This window comes from Entelurus aequoreus, linkage group LG09 (genome assembly GCF_033978785.1).
Source record: "Entelurus aequoreus isolate RoL-2023_Sb linkage group LG09, RoL_Eaeq_v1.1, whole genome shotgun sequence".
In the NCBI taxonomy this organism is placed as follows: Eukaryota; Metazoa; Chordata; class Actinopteri; order Syngnathiformes; family Syngnathidae; genus Entelurus; species Entelurus aequoreus.
In genome coordinates, this window is record NC_084739.1 from 82,339,584 (window position 1) to 82,357,241 (window position 17,658).

At 39.5% G+C, this 17,658-nt stretch overlaps 1 protein-coding gene across 7 annotated transcripts in view; it reads left to right on the forward strand.

Annotated features, from left to right (window-relative positions):
• LOC133657812 (girdin-like) overlaps window positions 1-13,336 on the forward strand; it is a 400,246-nt gene extending 386,910 nt beyond the window's left edge. For 2 of the 7 annotated variants that reach the window (XM_062059578.1, XM_062059579.1), the window contains 5 exons: window positions 581-802; window positions 2,667-2,720; window positions 6,877-6,966; window positions 7,068-7,351; window positions 9,558-10,936. In XM_062059578.1, the coding sequence (XP_061915562.1) occupies window positions 581-802; window positions 2,667-2,720; window positions 6,877-6,966; window positions 7,068-7,351; window positions 9,558-10,373 (1,466 nt within the window). In that variant the 3' untranslated portion in view covers window positions 10,374-10,936. Of the gene's footprint in view, window positions 1-580; window positions 803-2,666; window positions 2,721-6,876; window positions 6,967-7,067; window positions 7,352-9,557; window positions 10,937-11,006; window positions 11,096-12,515 lie in introns of those variants that run through there. The other 5 variants (XM_062059581.1, XM_062059585.1, XM_062059584.1 and 2 more) reach the window with 4 other exon arrangements.
• The last annotated feature ends 4,322 nt before the right edge of the window (window positions 13,337-17,658 follow it).

The window sequence follows — 17,658 nt, forward strand, 5'->3', positions numbered from 1 at the left end:
AGCTCAGTGTTCAATTAAAACAAAATAGTAATTGTGAAAGGTACCCATCCTAAGTGGTCAAAGCTTCTAGTAGCTTTATCCACCTCTGCATGCGCTTTAAAATGTGTAACAATACTATTAATTATTCTATCAATGTTAATTGAGCAATTTGCTCCTTACTGCTATTACAGTATTGGTTCTGTTGCTGCCGTGTTGTGCAACATACTTGTTAGTTATAGACCATGTGGTCAAAGAGACCTTTCCACTTTCTAATGCACTTTAAATTAGTCTCACAAAATTCATCAAATAAAACCACCTTTCTCTGATTATTATTATTATTTCCAAGTAATGTCTCGTCCTCTTTGCCGTTTGGGTAAACAAACGGCCTAACAGTGAAAGTATTCATATGGTGGCCAGTGATTGTAGCTAACATTCATTTAATTTCTCTGTTATTCTGAATGCCTGCATGTGCCTTGAGTTTAACAAGACACATTTTCGCTTGGTCGTGCTGTTTAGAATCTGATGGGTGTTGATGAATCCATTAGTTTAACGTGGCTTTAGCAGTTTTAGCCTGGGGCTTACTCTAAACGTGTCCATGCAGCCATGAACGACCTGCTGCAGACCATGGCGGTGGCTAGCGGCCCTGGCGCCGACTGGGCCGGCAGCACCGACATCCTAGATGGCGCCGAAACGGGAGACGTGGGTCGGCGCGGCGGCCAGCGCATGAAGGAGCTCGCCTTTTCCACCAATGCCATCGACTGTGCGGCGCTCACGCTGCCCTCTGCTGGACACAGGAGGGCCAAGCACAGGCTCCAGGTCAAAGGTCAGTGTTTGTGTGTCTGTGTGTGTGTGCTTTCTCTTTATTGTTACATAATATGGAACAGGGGTGTCCAAAATGCGGCCCAGGGAGCATTTGCGACCTGCAGCTATTGTTTATGGTCCTCAGCACATTGTAAATATACTATTATAAAAAAACATAAAGAAGAAAAAAGACAACGAAAGAGCAAAAAGACGATAACAAGTTGCACTGTTGGCATTAATAACACAATGCTGCCATGCAGGTGTTATTTTTTTAGTCATTGCTCAAAAAATAATAATGAATCAAAATCAATCATTGTTATGAATTGTTGACCTATTCAAGGCTCCAACTACTTCTTATCATAAATTCCACTTGTGAATATGTTTTGGGGGAAATATTGCATATTTTGTGTGTTTGCCATTAAAAAAACAAAAAAAAAAACGTTTTCCTTGACAAAAAGTGCATAAAATAAAACATTTTTAAATGAAAACTATATTAAAAAATTATAATTGAAAGATAGAACTGAAGTTGATCAAAATACTTATTTTATTTTGTCCATCATTCACAATCACGGCTTTTTTTTTTTTAGGAGTCTAGACATTTATTTTTTTGAAACGCTTGCAAATGCTAGTCACTGTTGTAGCCTTCAAAGCCCTCTAAAACAACTTCAAAACCCTCCAACGTTTTGTATACACACTGCAAGTCTAATGTAGTGACAGACACATTCATAACAATATGTACAATATTTCAATGATTTATTCCTGTTTCCATAGCAACACATTTCCAACTTCAGGAAACAAATGCGAGTGTGTTGTAATCATGGCAGACTTAGTAACAGACATCCAAGATGACTCTTTTTGGACAAATAAGGATTCACAACCTTATCTTTTTGAAGCTGAATATACAGAGGATGACCTGCTACTTATAGAAGCGAGTGCAAAGAAGAGGGTGAAACGTTGGAGCAGACAAAAGTCGAGGGAGTGAGGTCGACACTGCAAATTTGGAAATTTGAGCCAATCTATGCTGACATAAATGGCAGGCTTACCCAAAATAAACGGAAAAAACGACCCCAGCCAGCTGGACCAAACGCAGAACTGTCCATCAAGTGAGTCACTATAATATTTCGACTCAACCTATCTCCAGGTGCATGTTTTTGGAGGTGGGAGGAAGCCGGAGGGAACCCACGCAGTCACAGGGAGAACATGCAAACTCCACACAGAAAGATTGAACTCAGGACCTTCGTATTGTGAGGCAATTTTTTACAAATTACAATGCAAAAAAACAAAATGTTTGTCTTCTTGTCTTTCATAAGGATTGTGAACAATAGGCAAAATTCCCCCCAAAAATGTGCAGTTCCCCTTTAAGCGTTGAAAGTTAAAAAGACATTTTTTTCCTGTTTTTAACACTTTTATTAGTGGGGCCATTTTAGATCGCTGAAAACTGTCATTGCTCCAAAAATAATTATGAATTAAAATCAATGATGTTTTGAATTATAGGCGTATTTAAGGGTTCCAATTTTTTTTGGGGGGGGGAATATTGCATATTTGTGTTTTTGACATGAAAAAAAATGGGTTTTGCCAAAAAGGGCATAAAACAAGAAAAACATTTCTATAGGCAGATCTAGAGATTCAAGCTTTGAATAATTGTTTTTTTTAAATTAATATAGGACTTAATTTTTCAAAAACAAAATTATGCCCGAGACCCTTCTGGGGCCTCTGGAACCAAACTTGAGGTGAGCACTAAAGGTTAAAAAAAGATCATTCAAACAAATGATATCAAAATGGCGCCCGCATGCTCTCATCTTTATGTGTGTGGCCCTCAGTGGGAGAAGTTTGGACACTCCTGGTATAGCAAGATAACGTGATGTCACTTTCCTCCTCTTCCATAGATAACGCCTCCTGTGAAGATGTAGCAGCCTCCTCAGACGACCCAAAGAGTCAAGGTAAGCTCATAAAAAGGTGACAGATGTGGCAAAATGAGGTCAACAGCCCCCCTGGTGGACTTAGGGCCCTCCTGCTTGCCTCTTTGATTAAAACTGATCCACACTCGAAGCTATCTAAAGCAGGATTGACTGCAGCCTGCAAGACGCTTTTCAGGGCGATTAACTTACAGCAAGGCAGCAATAAATCAACACCACTTTAATGTCGCTGACCCAGATGTTGAACATTCATTAAACAAGGCCCAAACCGCTTTTATCGCTGTTAAGATGAGGTCCTAATGCTTCAAACCGCCGACACACTCACAATGGCTCCTGGAAAAACATAGACTTGACCTTTCTCAGGTCATTCATGCATCAGTTAGCGGATGGCTTCCACTAAAAGGTCTGTTTTCTACGTCTGTAGCTTTAATGCTAACAAGCTGTGTTTAGAAGCGCTATTGTGTATGTTTTATAGCAGGGGTGTCCAAAGTTTGGCCATTTGCGGCCCGCAGCTCATTTTCTATTGGCCCGCAACACAATTTTAAAATACTAAAAAAACATTAAAAAGTGGATTGAATGAGCAAATGTTTGCAGAATTGACACTAATAACAAAATAAACTACTCAAAAAAAAACCTTATAATCCATGAAGCGTTCAAAGTTCATAAGTTGTTTTTAACAATTTTATGAGTGGACACTCTTGGATTCTTTACCCCTTTAGTCTGATTGTTCAAAAAATAATAATGACCCAAAAGCAATGTTGTTATGAATTATTTACCCATTTAATGCTCTAATTACTTCACATTAAATACTCCACTTTGCAAACTTTTTTTGGGGAAAAAAATTGCATATTTTGTGTTTTGACAAAAAGAACATAAAACATTAAAGTTAAAACTTTATGTCAAAGGATTGATCTGAGATGGATCTATAGATATAAATCAATCATTCAAACTTCATTTATAAAGCGCTGTTCATACATAAAAGAAATGCAACACAAAGTGCTTTATAGACTTAAAAACGATACTCAGATGACCCACATCCCTCATCATCGCACACACACACACACACACAAATAAAGTAATGTATTGCTCAGTACAGTGGAGCCAGGTGAGTAAACACTATCACAGGAGCCATCTGCAACACAGCCACCAGGACGCTGACACAAAGCGCCCCCACAGCCATGGCAGATGAGGAACGCTGGAAAGTAAATGTAATAAAACATGTACAATAGTAAGAAACATGAGTAGGAATAAAGCAGTGGTCCCCAACCTTTTTGTAACTGCAGACCGGTCGGTCAACGCTTGAAAATTTGTCCCACGGACCGGGGGGGGTATTTTTTATTTTTATTTTTTATTTTTGTCATAAAAAAATACAATCATGTGTGCTCACGGACTGTATCCCTGCAGACTGTATTGATATATAATGTAGGAACCAGAAATATTAATAACAGAAATAAACAACCCTTTTGTGTGAATGAGTCTGAATGGGTGGAGGGAGGTTTTTTTTGGATTGTTGCACTAATTGTAAGTGTATCTTGTGTTTTTTATGTTGATTTAATACAAAAAATAAAAAATACAAAAATATTTTTATTTTTTTATTTTTTTGTAGTTCGGCTGGTACCAATCGATCCACGAACCGGTGGTTGGAGACCACTGGAATAAAGGATAAAATACAAGTAAAACATATGAAAATAACACATAAATATATAATAAATAAGTAGAACTTAATAAAATCTTGCATAACTATTAAGACAAAAAGTAAAGTACGTATGACTTCAATAAAATGTATAAATATTAGGTAAAAGTTCATGGTTCTCGCCCGGAAAAGGGAGGAGTGCCATCTCTGGGTTGGGGAAGAGATCCTGCCCCAGGTGGAGGAGTTCAAGTACCTCGGGGTCTTATTCAAGAGTGAGGGAAGAGTGGATCGTGAGATCGACAGGCGGATCGTTGCGGCGTCTGCAGTGATGCGGACCCTGCATCGATCCGTCGTGGTGAAAAAGGAGCTGTGCCGGAAGGCAAAGCTCTCAATTTACCGGTCGATCTACAAACCCTGTTTCCATATGAGTTGGGAAATTGTGTTAGATGTAAATATAAACAGAATACAATGTTTTGCAAATCATTTTCAACCCATATTCAGTTGAATATGCTACAAAGACAACATATTTCATGTTCAAACTGATAAACTTTTTTTTTTTGCAAATAATCATTAACTTTAGAATTTGATGGCAGCAACACGTGACAAAGAAGTTGGGAAAGGTGGTAATAAATACTGATAAAGTTGTGGAATGCTCATCAAACACTTATTTGGAACATTCAACAGGTGTGCAGGCTAATTGGGAACAGGTGGGTGTCATGATTGGGTATAATAGTAGATGCTATGAAATGCTCAGTCATTCACAAACAAGGATGGGGCGAGGGTCACCACTTTGTCAACAAATGCGTGAGCAAATTGTTGAACAGTTCAAGAACAACCTTTCTCAAGCAGCTATTGCAAGGAATTTAGGGATTTCACCATCTACGCTCCGTAATATCATCAAAGGGTTCAGAGAATGTGGAGAAATCACTGCACGTAAGCAGCTAAGCCCGTGACCTTCCATCCCTCAGGCTGTACTGCATCAACAAGCCACATCAGTGTGTAAAGGATATCACCACATGGGCTCAGGAACACTTTAAGAAACCCACTGTCAGTAACTACAGTTGGTCGCTACATCTGTAAGTACAAGTTAAAACTCTCCTATGCAAGGTGAAAACCGTTTATCAACAACACCCAGAAATGCCGTCGGCTTCGCTGGGCCTGAGCTCATCTAAGATGGACTGATACAAAGTGGAAAAGTGTTCTGTGGTCTGACGAGTCCACATTTCAGATGTTTTTTGGAAACTGTGGACGTCGTGTCCTCCGGACCAAAGAGGAAAAGAACCATCCGGATTGTTATAGGCGCAAAGTGTAAAAGCCAGCATCTGTGATGGTATGGGGGTGTATTAGTGCCCAAGACATGGGTAACTTACACATCTGTGAAGGCACCATTAATGCTGAAAGGTATATACAGGTTTTGGAGCAACATATGTTGCCATCCAAGCAACGTTACCATGGACGCCCCTGCTTATTTCAGCAAGGCAATGCCAAGCCACGTGTTACATCAACGTGGCTTCATAGTAAAAGAGTGCGGGTACTAGACTGGCCTGCCTGTAGTCCAGACCTGTCTCCCATTGAAAATGTGTGGCGCATTATGAAGCCTAAAATAGCAGAAGGGAGACCCCCGGACTGTTGAACAACTTAAGCTGTACATCAAGCAAGAATGGGAAAGAATTCCACCTGAGAAGCTTCAAAAATGTGTCTCCTCAGTTCCCAAACGTTTACTGAGTGTTGTTAAAAGGAAAGGCCATGTAACACAGTGGTGAACATGCCCTTTCCCAACTACTTTGGCACGTGTTGCAGCCATGAATGTCTAAGTTAATTATTATTTGCAAAAAAAAAAAAAAAAAGTTTCTGAGTTTGAACATCAAATATGTTGTCTTTGTAGTGCATTCAATTGAATATGGCTTGAAAAGGATTTGCAAATCATTGTATTCCGTTTATATTTACATCTAACACAATTTCCCAGCTCATATGGAAACGGGGTTTGTGTGTCCCCTTCCTCACCTGTGGTCATGAGCTTTGGGTTGTGACCGGAAGGACAAGATCACGGGTACAAGGGGAACCCTAATGGTTACAATAAATACTGTGTTGGTTGTAAAGTGAAAAATCTCAAAATGGCCCCCATATGCTTTCATTTTTCAGTGTGGAAAAAGTTTGGACACCCCGGTTTTATACGTCCACATTAACTGGTGTCCAACGTAACAGATGCCATATGTCACATACAACAACTGGAAAAGGAGGACTTAAATGTTAGCAACACTAGCATAGTGACGCGAGCCACATGCTAACACACACACTCGCATCACAAACTGCACAGTAGCGGATTTGACAAATGTCGGCCTTCCTCTTCCTCACCGTGGCTGCTTTCTTTGTTCCTATGGCGGCCGTATCCTGGCACTCGGCCGCACTTCTTGCCCCTCTGCCTGGCACGCGCCATCTGCTGTCCCAGCATGGGGGTGTGGACGCCTTCATGTTACTTCCTGTGTGTGTCACTACATGTTAGTGTTTATCAATCTGTCTGTCTTCCTTTTTGTCCCGCCCTCCCAGCCTCCAGACCCTCCAGTTTCCATAGCAACAGGACCACCAGTAGTAATAGTAACAATAACTCCCAGCTCACCTCTCCCCTGGAGGGCAAAGGTACCCTCCTCTTCCTTCTCCTTTTGGATTATGGTTGTCGGACCGCATTACACAACGTTAGACAGTTTATGTCACGTGCTAACGCGATGGCGTCCCCGCAGGCACGTTGAACGGCAGCCTGAGTCGTCCTCACAGCGAGAGCAGCGGCGAGTTCAGCCTAAGTTTGGACCAGGAGGCGTGGTCAAGCAGCGGCAGCAGTCCAGTCCAGCAGCCTTCGTCCTCGCGCTCGTCCCACCAGAGCCCTGTGCCCACCCGATGCTCCTTGGAGCCGCCGGGCAACGCCACGGGAAGCACCGCCCCGCTTCAGATCAAGAAGACGGCTTCGCCGGGCAGCGAGGTGCTTTCTCTGCAGCAGTTCCTCGACGAGGGCATCGACCCCGCAGAGGTGAGAGTGCTCATCATCTTACTTCGTGTGTGCTGTTATTAGACCAGTTGTATTTTTGTTTTTAATTCTACATGATCAAATACTGGCCTACCCCAGGGATCAATCTTGGGACCAACATTGTTCAATCTCTATGCAAACGACAGCTGTGAAATGACAAAGGATTCAAAGCTAGACGGAGTAGGCAGTGACAGGGTCAAATAAATCACATTTCCAGGTGTAATAGTAGATAATAAAATAAATTGGGAATTTCCTATTAAAATATACAACATAAGGTGGCAACAAAATATTTCAAAATTGATAAAAGCAAAATATGTTCTCGACCAAAAATCCCTCCATATTCTCTACTGCCTGCGAGTTTAACAAACTGGTCAAACTCAGTGTTTGCAAAGAAAGTGAATTATAATTGGAATTGAATGCATAAATGTTATTAAATGTCATGAATGTATTTTATGTACAATTACATTTAATCAATTTCATTATTTCACGGTTTAATAATAGTTTAATTATGTATGTAATTCTTTTACAATTTAATTTATTTTATGATTCAATTATTTATATAATTAGTTCATGATTGATTTAATTATTTATTAACTTGATTGTTTTACAATTTAATTATTTTTCATAATTTAATGATTTATGTAATTTCGTGATTTATTTAATTATTTCACAATTTAATTAGTTATTTATTTCATGATTTGATTAGTTTATTTTAGGATTTAATTATTTATTTATATTTCTGTGATTTATTGATTTATTTCATAATTTATTTTGTCATTTCATTATTTGATTAATTATTTCACCATTTAAATATTTCATGATTTAAGAATGTATTTAATTATTTCATGATTTATTTCAATATTCTACAGTTTAAATAATTAATCATTTTCATTGTTTAATTAATTATTTATTTTATGATTTCATTATGTATTTATATTTCCATTATTTATTTCATCATTTATTTCATAATTGCATTATTTGATTATGTTTTTACCGATTTAATTATTTATTCCAAAATTTAATTCATTATTTAATCATGTATTCAATTATTTTACAATTGAATTAACTATTTATTTCATGTTTTCATCATTTATTTAATTAGTCCACAGATTAATTATTTAATCATTTATTAAATTATTTTACGATTCAATTATTTTTCAAGATTTCATTATGTATTTATATTTCCATGATTTAATTATTTCATGGGCAGCACGGTGGGAGAGGGGGTTAGTGCGTCTGCCTCACAATACGAAGGTCCTGAGTAGTCGTGAGTTCAATCCCGGCCTCGGGATCTTTCTGTGTGGAGTTTGCATGTCCTCCCCGTGACTGTGTGGGTTCCCTCCGGGTACTCCGGCTTCCTCCCACCTCCAAAGACATGCACCTGGGGATAGGCCCCTCCCACCTCCAAAGACATGCACCTGGGGATAGGCCCCTCCCACCTCCAAAGACATGCACCTGGGGATAGGCCCCTCCCACCTCCAAAGACATGCACCTGGGGATAGGCCCCTCCCACCTCCAAAGACATGCACCTGGGGATAGGCCCCTCCCACCTCCAAAGACATGCACCTGGGGATAGGCCCCTCCCACCTCCAAAGACATGCACCTGGGGATAGGCCCCTCCCACCTCCAAAGACATGCACCTGGGGATAGGCCCCTCCCACCTCCAAAGACATGCACCTGGGGATAGGTTGATTGGCAACACTAAATTGGCCCTAGTGTGTGAATGTGAGTGTGAATGTTGTCTGTCTATCCGTGTTGGCCCTGCGATGAAGTGGCGACTTGTCCAGAGTGTACCCCGCCTTCCGCCCGATTGTAGCTGAGATAGGCTCCAGCGCCCCCCGCGACCCCGAAGGGAATAAGCGGTAGAAAATGGATGGATGGATGGATAATTCTTTCATCATTTATTTCATGGTTGCATTATTTGATTATGTATTTACTGATTGAATTATTTAATGATTGATTTAATTATTTCATCATTTAATTATTTAATGATTTATTTATAGATTTCAGGATTTGATTAATAATTTCACAATTTAATTATTTCATCATTTAATGATGTATTTAATTATTTCATGAACATTTGTGTCTGCACTTCATGTATTTATTTATTTAATTGTGTCGTATTTGATGCTTCATACTTTTGATGCTAAGTGCTTTATTTCCTGCAAATGAAACCTCCACTGATGTCACTTCCTCTCCTGCGGTGTAGTCGGGCAGCCAGGAGAACCTGACCGTGGACTCTCCTCGCCTCTCCACTTCGTCTGACCGCACCCCCAAAGAGCGCCCCGCCACCAGAGGGCGCGGCATCCTACGCTCCTCCAGCGGGAAAGCGGCGCCGGTCAGCGCCGATCGCCCGCCCAGGTCCTCGGGGCAACCGGGGCGCCCGACCCTGCGCAAGGCGGAGAGCACCCGCGTGAGGGGCTCGGCCCGGCCCAGCCTGTCCTCGCAGGGCAAGGCCACGTCGGTGTCGGAGCGCCTGGACTCGGCCTCGTCCACGCTGCCCCGCGCCAGCAGCGTCATCTCCACGGCGGAGGGCAGCTCGCGGCGCACCAGCATCCACGACATGCTGTCTAAGGACAGCCGCCAGCCCGTGTCCGTCGACGCGTCACCTCCTGCCGGCGCCGCCAAACCCGGGCTCCGTGCCCATCACGCACCCAGTGAGTACCACCCAAAGGGACCCTCTAGCACCACCATGCCAAAGTCCACCAGCTTACCCTGCCATAGCGGGGACGACCCCGACCTCCCGACCCTCGAGTCTTTCCTGGGCCCTTCCTTCACCGCGGAGTCGGTCTTCATGGACTCAATCTTTAGCGAGTCTTCGGGCAAAAACCTCCCCTTCCTGTCCCTCAACCCCACCCTGGTCAGCAACATCAGCGGACCCCCCGCCGCTAACTACACCTCCGGCCAGAACCAGACCACCCAGCAGAGCCAATCAGACGACCTGCTGACGTCCGGCCCAGAGCCTGTGGACCATTTGGACTCAGAAGAGAACCAGTCGCTGTGGTTGGAGTACGGGTGTGTGTAAATGACGGAAGGGGAGGTTCTGGCCCGCTGACAGACGCTCACACAACTCGTGCATGAATATTTCTTTTTTTCCTCTTCTGGTGTTCTGATCTGTTCCTCACCAGTTTTGACCCTGACTATTACCTGCATCAGGGCTATTGTTCCAGTCAATAGCCTGGTCCCACCCAGAAACAAATGTCATTCTCCACCTGCACGTTTTTCAAGCTCGCTTTGTAATGGCTTTTTCTTTTGGTTTTGGTGCTTCTGCGTGATTTCCCCCCGGGAAGTGGGCTTCTTCTTCCTCATGTTTGGCCCGGTGACTAAAGTGGCGTTGGCGGAAGTGAAAAACGAGAGAAAAGCGAGTTTGCGTGAAGGTCGTAATGAAAGTGATGCTGGGGACTTGTACATACACGCTAACTTATAACCTCTCAAAGACGAGCACTGCTTCCTGTGCTAACTTGTAGATTCTTTATTTATTCCCTCTAGTTGTTATTATTGTGTGTGTGTGTGTGTGTGTGTGTGTGTGTGTGTGTGTGTGTGTGTGTGTGTGTGTGTGTGTGTGTGTGTGTGTGTGTGTGTGTGTGTGTGTGTGTGTGTGTGTGTGTGTGTGTGTGCGCGCGCGCGTGTGTAACAACCACATTGCTTTGTCCCACAGATGTGGAGGGCAGAAAGTCAAAAAGCAGGAGTGGCGAGCCGCCAAGCTGCTAAGCCCCGCCCACGTCTTCCCTCTGATGGGGGCGCGTGGTGAGTGAGTGCGGGTGGGTGGATGGGGGGGTGCTTGTCTCCATGGGAACCTCCAACATGGTGTCATACCTTACTCCCTGCCCCAAAACTAAAACCACAGACGCCTCCAACATGGTGCTCCGTGGGGCCTTTTTTGTTTTTGTTTGCATGGCTTTTTGTGTGTTGCCATGACGACGCCTGCAGTTCCCGGCCGGCTGCTTCCTGTTTCCTTTCATTCCCATCATCATCAACTTCCTTTCCTACTTCCTGTCTGTCTCTAAGTGCGTATCAGCCCTCACATTTCAGCACGCATCCTATCAAGGGTACAATACTATAGAAATAATGCACTTTGAAGTACCGTATTTTCCTGCACCATTGAACGCACCGCGATACGTATAAGCCGCACCCACTAAATTTTAGAAGAAAAAAAATATTTTCCATATATTATCCGCAGATATATATGTTGTGAAAATGAGTTATTTACACAAAAACATATATTGTTGAAACCTTAATTGTTTCCAAACGGCGACTGTAGCTACGTGAGCTAGCTTCAATCCTCTAAACAGATTCAAAAACTCCACAGTGACGTTTTAGTGAATTTACGAAACTGAAACAACACGAAAAAAAATGCCATTTTAAATGATTAATTCTAAAACAGACACTCGTGAATGTGTTAGCATATTAGCTTCACGTACAAATATGCATGAAAACACTCCTACAGACATCACACATGGGGTGGTGGTGTAAGGAAAAATTGTTGCAAAACTCACAGACGTTGCTTAGAGTGATGAATGAAGAACCCATGTGAGTAGAAACGTTATGGACGGATAGAAGACGGAACGGCATTTGTACTTCCGGTTTTAAGCTCTAAACAGAAAGGCACTGCAGCACCTGCAATAACAATAACACACATTTTCAGTGTCTTTGCTTGTTTTTTTTTTGGTTTTTTTTCAACTATTTCCATAATCCATAAATTAAGCCACCGCGTTCAAAGGGTAAGTAAAAAATTTGCGGTTTATAGTCCGTAATTTACTGTACCGCTTGTATAGCAGCAGGGATTTATTGTCTACTAACAGAAGTGAACACACTTATTATTGTGTATCACAGTGAACATAGGGAACTCCCTCAATGAAACCACAACTCTCTCAATTCCGGCGGCACTCGTGCACGCTACCGCCACCTTACTTGATTGTAGGCAAGACACAATCATTTTTCTCCTCACTTTCTATTTAGACTCTTTTTCACATGCTATACAAGCTGTACACGGACTACTCTAAAAATAAATAAGACTTTTGACTATTTTTAGTAGTGTCCCTTGACAAGATATGCTGTCATGAAAATACTGAGATGTCCTTTTCTTGTCTACGTGTTTCTGAACTGCTCTCTCCATCTTCACACTCTTCTTCTATTTTTCTTCTTCTTGCCTTGCCGGGGAACTCAGCCAGCGAGGCGGCCTTGGAGTGTCGGAAGCCGAGTAGACAGCGGCGTCCGCAGGGAGGAGAGAGAAAAAAAAGATTGTAAAATCCTGCGTGTTTATTTCTCCTCGCGCCTGAGTAGAGAACGTTTGCCTCCGTCTCTCTTTGTTTTGTTTTTTCTACCTTGAATCAAGGAAACAGACAAAGATGCAGCAGTTATTTCCCCGTTCCCCTTTTTTTGTTTGTTTGTTTGTTTGTTTGTGGCAGACTGCACTGCCATGTGTCCTTCAGCGTGATGGACTGTGACGATACACTACACTTTGTGAAAAAGGAAAGACTAAGTGCCAATGTTCAAGTCACAGCCAAAAAAAAAAAGAGGAGAAAAGGGAGATTGTGTTTGAGCAGCACACTTGAGTGATGGCATGGTTCAAGTCTCACATGCTTCCAACTGGAGAACGACAATGTGCATGGAGCAATCAGTGGACCAATCAGCACGCTTCGTCTGGAGTCAAAATGACTGCATAAGCCATGACAGTTGTGTGTGTGTGTGTGTGTGTGTGTGGGTGTGTGTGTGTGTGTGTGTGTGTACGTGTGTCTCATCTTAACTTGCGTAACAATAGGATCTATTAAGTCAGTTCTCTGTCATCTTACTCTCACACACATTAATCAGAAAAGCACACACACACTCTTTCTCTCAGTAAGCCAACTTTCAAGAGTGTCTAGCTGACCTTTGACCTGCAGAGCATTATTGTTGCCGTGACGACAAACACAATGGCGCTGACGAGTTTTCCTCTTTTTCCACTTTTGCATAAATCCATTTGATGTCATTAAAATTCATCAAGAGCAACGTGTGTGTATGTTTACCTTTTTCCTGTCTTACTGGTGGTTATTTTATCAACTGCAGAGAGTTGCAGGTGTTTATTATATCGTATTACTGTATATACAATACCAGTCAGGTTTTTTCACACATTCTCATGCTATTTAATGACTGTATATTTTGTAATTTTTTTACATTTTAAAATATGTTAATCATTAAAAAATAAACAATTTTTTGTGAGGGACATTTTAAAATATTGTTGCCCAAAACACTTTAAAATGTTATATTTTAGTATTTGAAAAATATTTTCCCCACGAATAATTAAAATAAATATTTGCATGTTATATTACGTAATTCATTATTCATGTTTATATTAATTAAATGTAATATGTTCAGTATTTACAACGTGTGTATGTATATATATATATATATATATATATATATATATATATATATATATATATATATATATGTGTATATATGTGTATGTATATATATATATATATATATATATATATATATATATATATATATATATGCATATATATACTGTATATATATATATATATATACATGTGTATATATATATATATATATACATGTGTATATATATATATATATATATATATATATATATATATATATATATACACGTGTATATATATATACATGTGTATATATATATATATATACATGTGTATATATATATATACGTATATATATATATATATATATATATATATATATACACGTGTATATATATATATACATGTGTATATATATATACGTATATATATACATATATATATATATATAAGTACATATATATACAGTATATGTATATATATATATATGTATATATATATACACATATATATATATATATATAAGTACATATATATACAGTATATGTATATATATATATACTTATATATATATACACATATATATATATATAAGTACATATATATACAGTACATGTATATGTATTATATACAAAAGTATGTGTGTGTACAGGATGTTTATATCAATCCATCAATTTTGTACCGTTTGTCCCTATCGGGGTCACGGGGCGTGCTGGAGCCTATCCCAGCTGCATTCGGGCGCCACCTCATTGCAGAGCACTTTTATAAATGATGACAAAACATACTGTATTAGTTAGTATAGAAGTATATATAATTATATACAATAGATGTATGTTATATAAAATAATATATTTGAAAATGAATGCAGTATTTAATTAATTCATTTTAATACATACATTTTAAACAATATGACGAAATATACAGTATCAGTGTGAATATACAAATACTAGTATACAATATATATATATATATTACGTACAATAATATATATGAAAATAAATGCAGAATAAGAATAAAATAAAATTAGAAAGTGTTACTGTTTTATTATAAATTCATTATAAACATCAGCAACTATAACCTGGTCTATGGCGTACTCTAGTGGTAATTTGCAGAACTGCATATGAGAAACATTACACCTGCAGACTTTCATATAACGGTACAGTGCTACTGTAAGTAGATAAAGCATCAATATTTTTAGTAACAAAATACGTTTTATGATGACTTATTAACTTATTTGCTATCTGAAAAGGGACAAAACTTATTTATTGTAAGTATATACTGAAAGGTAGATATTTGAAAATTTACTTTTACATTTTCCCCATCATCATTTCTCTGTTTGGATGAGTTGATATTGTTACCAGAATTGTGCATGTATTTAGTAAAGGGGTGATGAATAAAATGTATTTTATTTAGAAGGGAAAACCGACATTAAACCAGCAGTAGTCTATGTAGTAAAAATCAGTTGTGCAATGAGATTGTAATAAAACTAATTGGATTTCATGACTTTGGTTGATTGATTGATTGAAACTAGAGATGTCCGATAATATCGGCCTGCCGCTATTATCGGCCGATAAATGCTTTAAAATGTAATATCGGAATTATCGGTATCAGGTTTTTTATTATCGGTATCGTTTTTTTTAAATTAAATCTACATGGAAAAAAAAGGTACACTTACAATTAGTGCACCAACCCAAAAAACCTCCCTCCCACTCGGGGTCCACGTAATCAATTCATGGTAAAGCACTATTTTTAAGGAATATATATATATATATATATTCAATTGTTGTGCCTAATCAAATAATGATTTTGTATTTGGTAATGTTGAGAGTTGTACTTACAAAACGTATAACCGGAACAACAATTTCAAAAAAAATTGGTAATTTCCTGTTGTAAGTCGGACCTCTTTTGTCGTCGGACGCAAAACCTCAAGGTCCAATCGGAATCCTCTGTCTCAAAGGCACTTCCGCACATGTGACTTCGAAGCCTGCTGGCGTTTGACATAAGTCCCCTGGGAAAGATAAAGACAAATATCATTCAGTGACACCACCATTTTCAGGAGATTTGGATTCTATCGATCGCTGTCAATGACGTAAGAGGAAATGACGTAAATAAGAGGAAATGACCCCGGAAGTAAATGGGGGATAGGAAGGTTTTTGTAATGGGAAGTAATTTGGCGTGACAGCTCATTTTCCCTAAATGTGGGCTGGTCTAAACGTAACCCATGGGTTCACCCCCGCGGGCTCCATCTGGTGGCGGAGATCCGGCAGCACATTCTCAAGCGTCAATAAAGCACAGCACAATGACTTAATATGGAAAAATTGGTTCATGTATTTGATAGATTTAGACATTCCTACTTTTACTTGTCAAATGTATTTTTTTACCATAAAATTAATAAAAAATATATATATATATAAACCATAGCATTTCCATAAGAGTATAGACACATATTATTTTGTACACTCAATTATATTAGCTAAGTCAAATCAACCAAAGACAGAAGACTTTGCATCATTGATTTTATTTTTCACCCAAGGCTAAACATGTTTGATCTGTAAAGAGAAAAAAAATGTTTTAGCCTAGCCAAATACATTCCTTAAGCTTCCATAAATGTTTAACAATGGCAAGTATGAAGGTATTTGTCTGGCCCATAACAAGCAACCCTGTTCCCTGTTTCCAGTTCTGTTCATTTTCCACTCTCTGGAAAGGAAACAGATTGCGGTTCTTATAGGCACAATAACAATGCAAGATGTAAAACTAAGATAATTGAAATAAGTGGAGGAATTATATTATTTTATATTATTTTATTATCATATTTTAGGGCACCATTATTTTCTTTCGAGGCAGAGGCTCCAAAGCATGCATGCATGCACGCACACACACACACACACACACACACACACACACACACACACACACACACAAAAATACACGTACACACATACATTCATACATATATACATACACACACACACACACACATATATATGCATACAAGTATATGATATACAAACAATCAAATGTCAATAAATTGAAATAGACTATCATATAGTGTATGACCTAACTTGTAGTAAACTTAGTTGTGTATACACAAATATATAAAACGCCATGCAATTCCATCAGTGACTTATGTTCGTTTACAAAAAGTACTTATACAAAAATCTTTTAACTAAGTTTTATTTAAAAAACAAATAACACATTCAAAATGATATACTTTGGAGAAGAAACATTGTTGTAAATAACTACCTCAAGTAGAAATTAAATGTGCATGACTTGTGAGACAGCGCCCTCTGCTGGATTCATAGGACAGCGTGGCGAAGTTGGTAGAGTGGCTGTGCCAGCAATCGGAGGGTTGCTGGTTACTGGGGTTCAATCCCCACCTTCTACCATCCTAGTCACGTCTGTTGTGTCCTTGGGCAAGACACTTCACCCTTGCTCCTGATGGGTGCTGGTTAGCGCCTTGCATGGCAGCTCCCTCCATCAGTGTGTGAATGTGTGTGTGAATGTGGAAATACTGTCAAAGCGCTTTGAGTACCTTGAAGGTAGAAAAGCGCTATACAAGTATAACCCATTTATCATTATTTATAATTACGCTTTAGTCTAGCAATAGTTGACTACAAGACTAATTAATCACATGACCTCTCACCTGTAGCCCTCCTTGCACTCGTCGCCGTTTTCTGTCCTGCAATCGGTTTTCTTCAGACCTTAGTGATTTAATGACAACATACATTCACTATGAAAACATTCATGTTGGTCTGTTGACCGTGAGTAAAACATTTTTTTTTGTGATTTGTGATATTCAGGGCACTTACGGCATGGGGAAGTTCTGCAGGAGAGCGAGACACCACCATCTCCTCATTTGCAGCATGTTTTCCTTTGAAGAAGGAAATGCAGGAAGATGTTAATATGTTGTAAAAAAAAACAAAAAACCTTTTACACTAAGCATAATGTGTCACGATTTACACATACCTCTCTGAAATCCCAATTGGC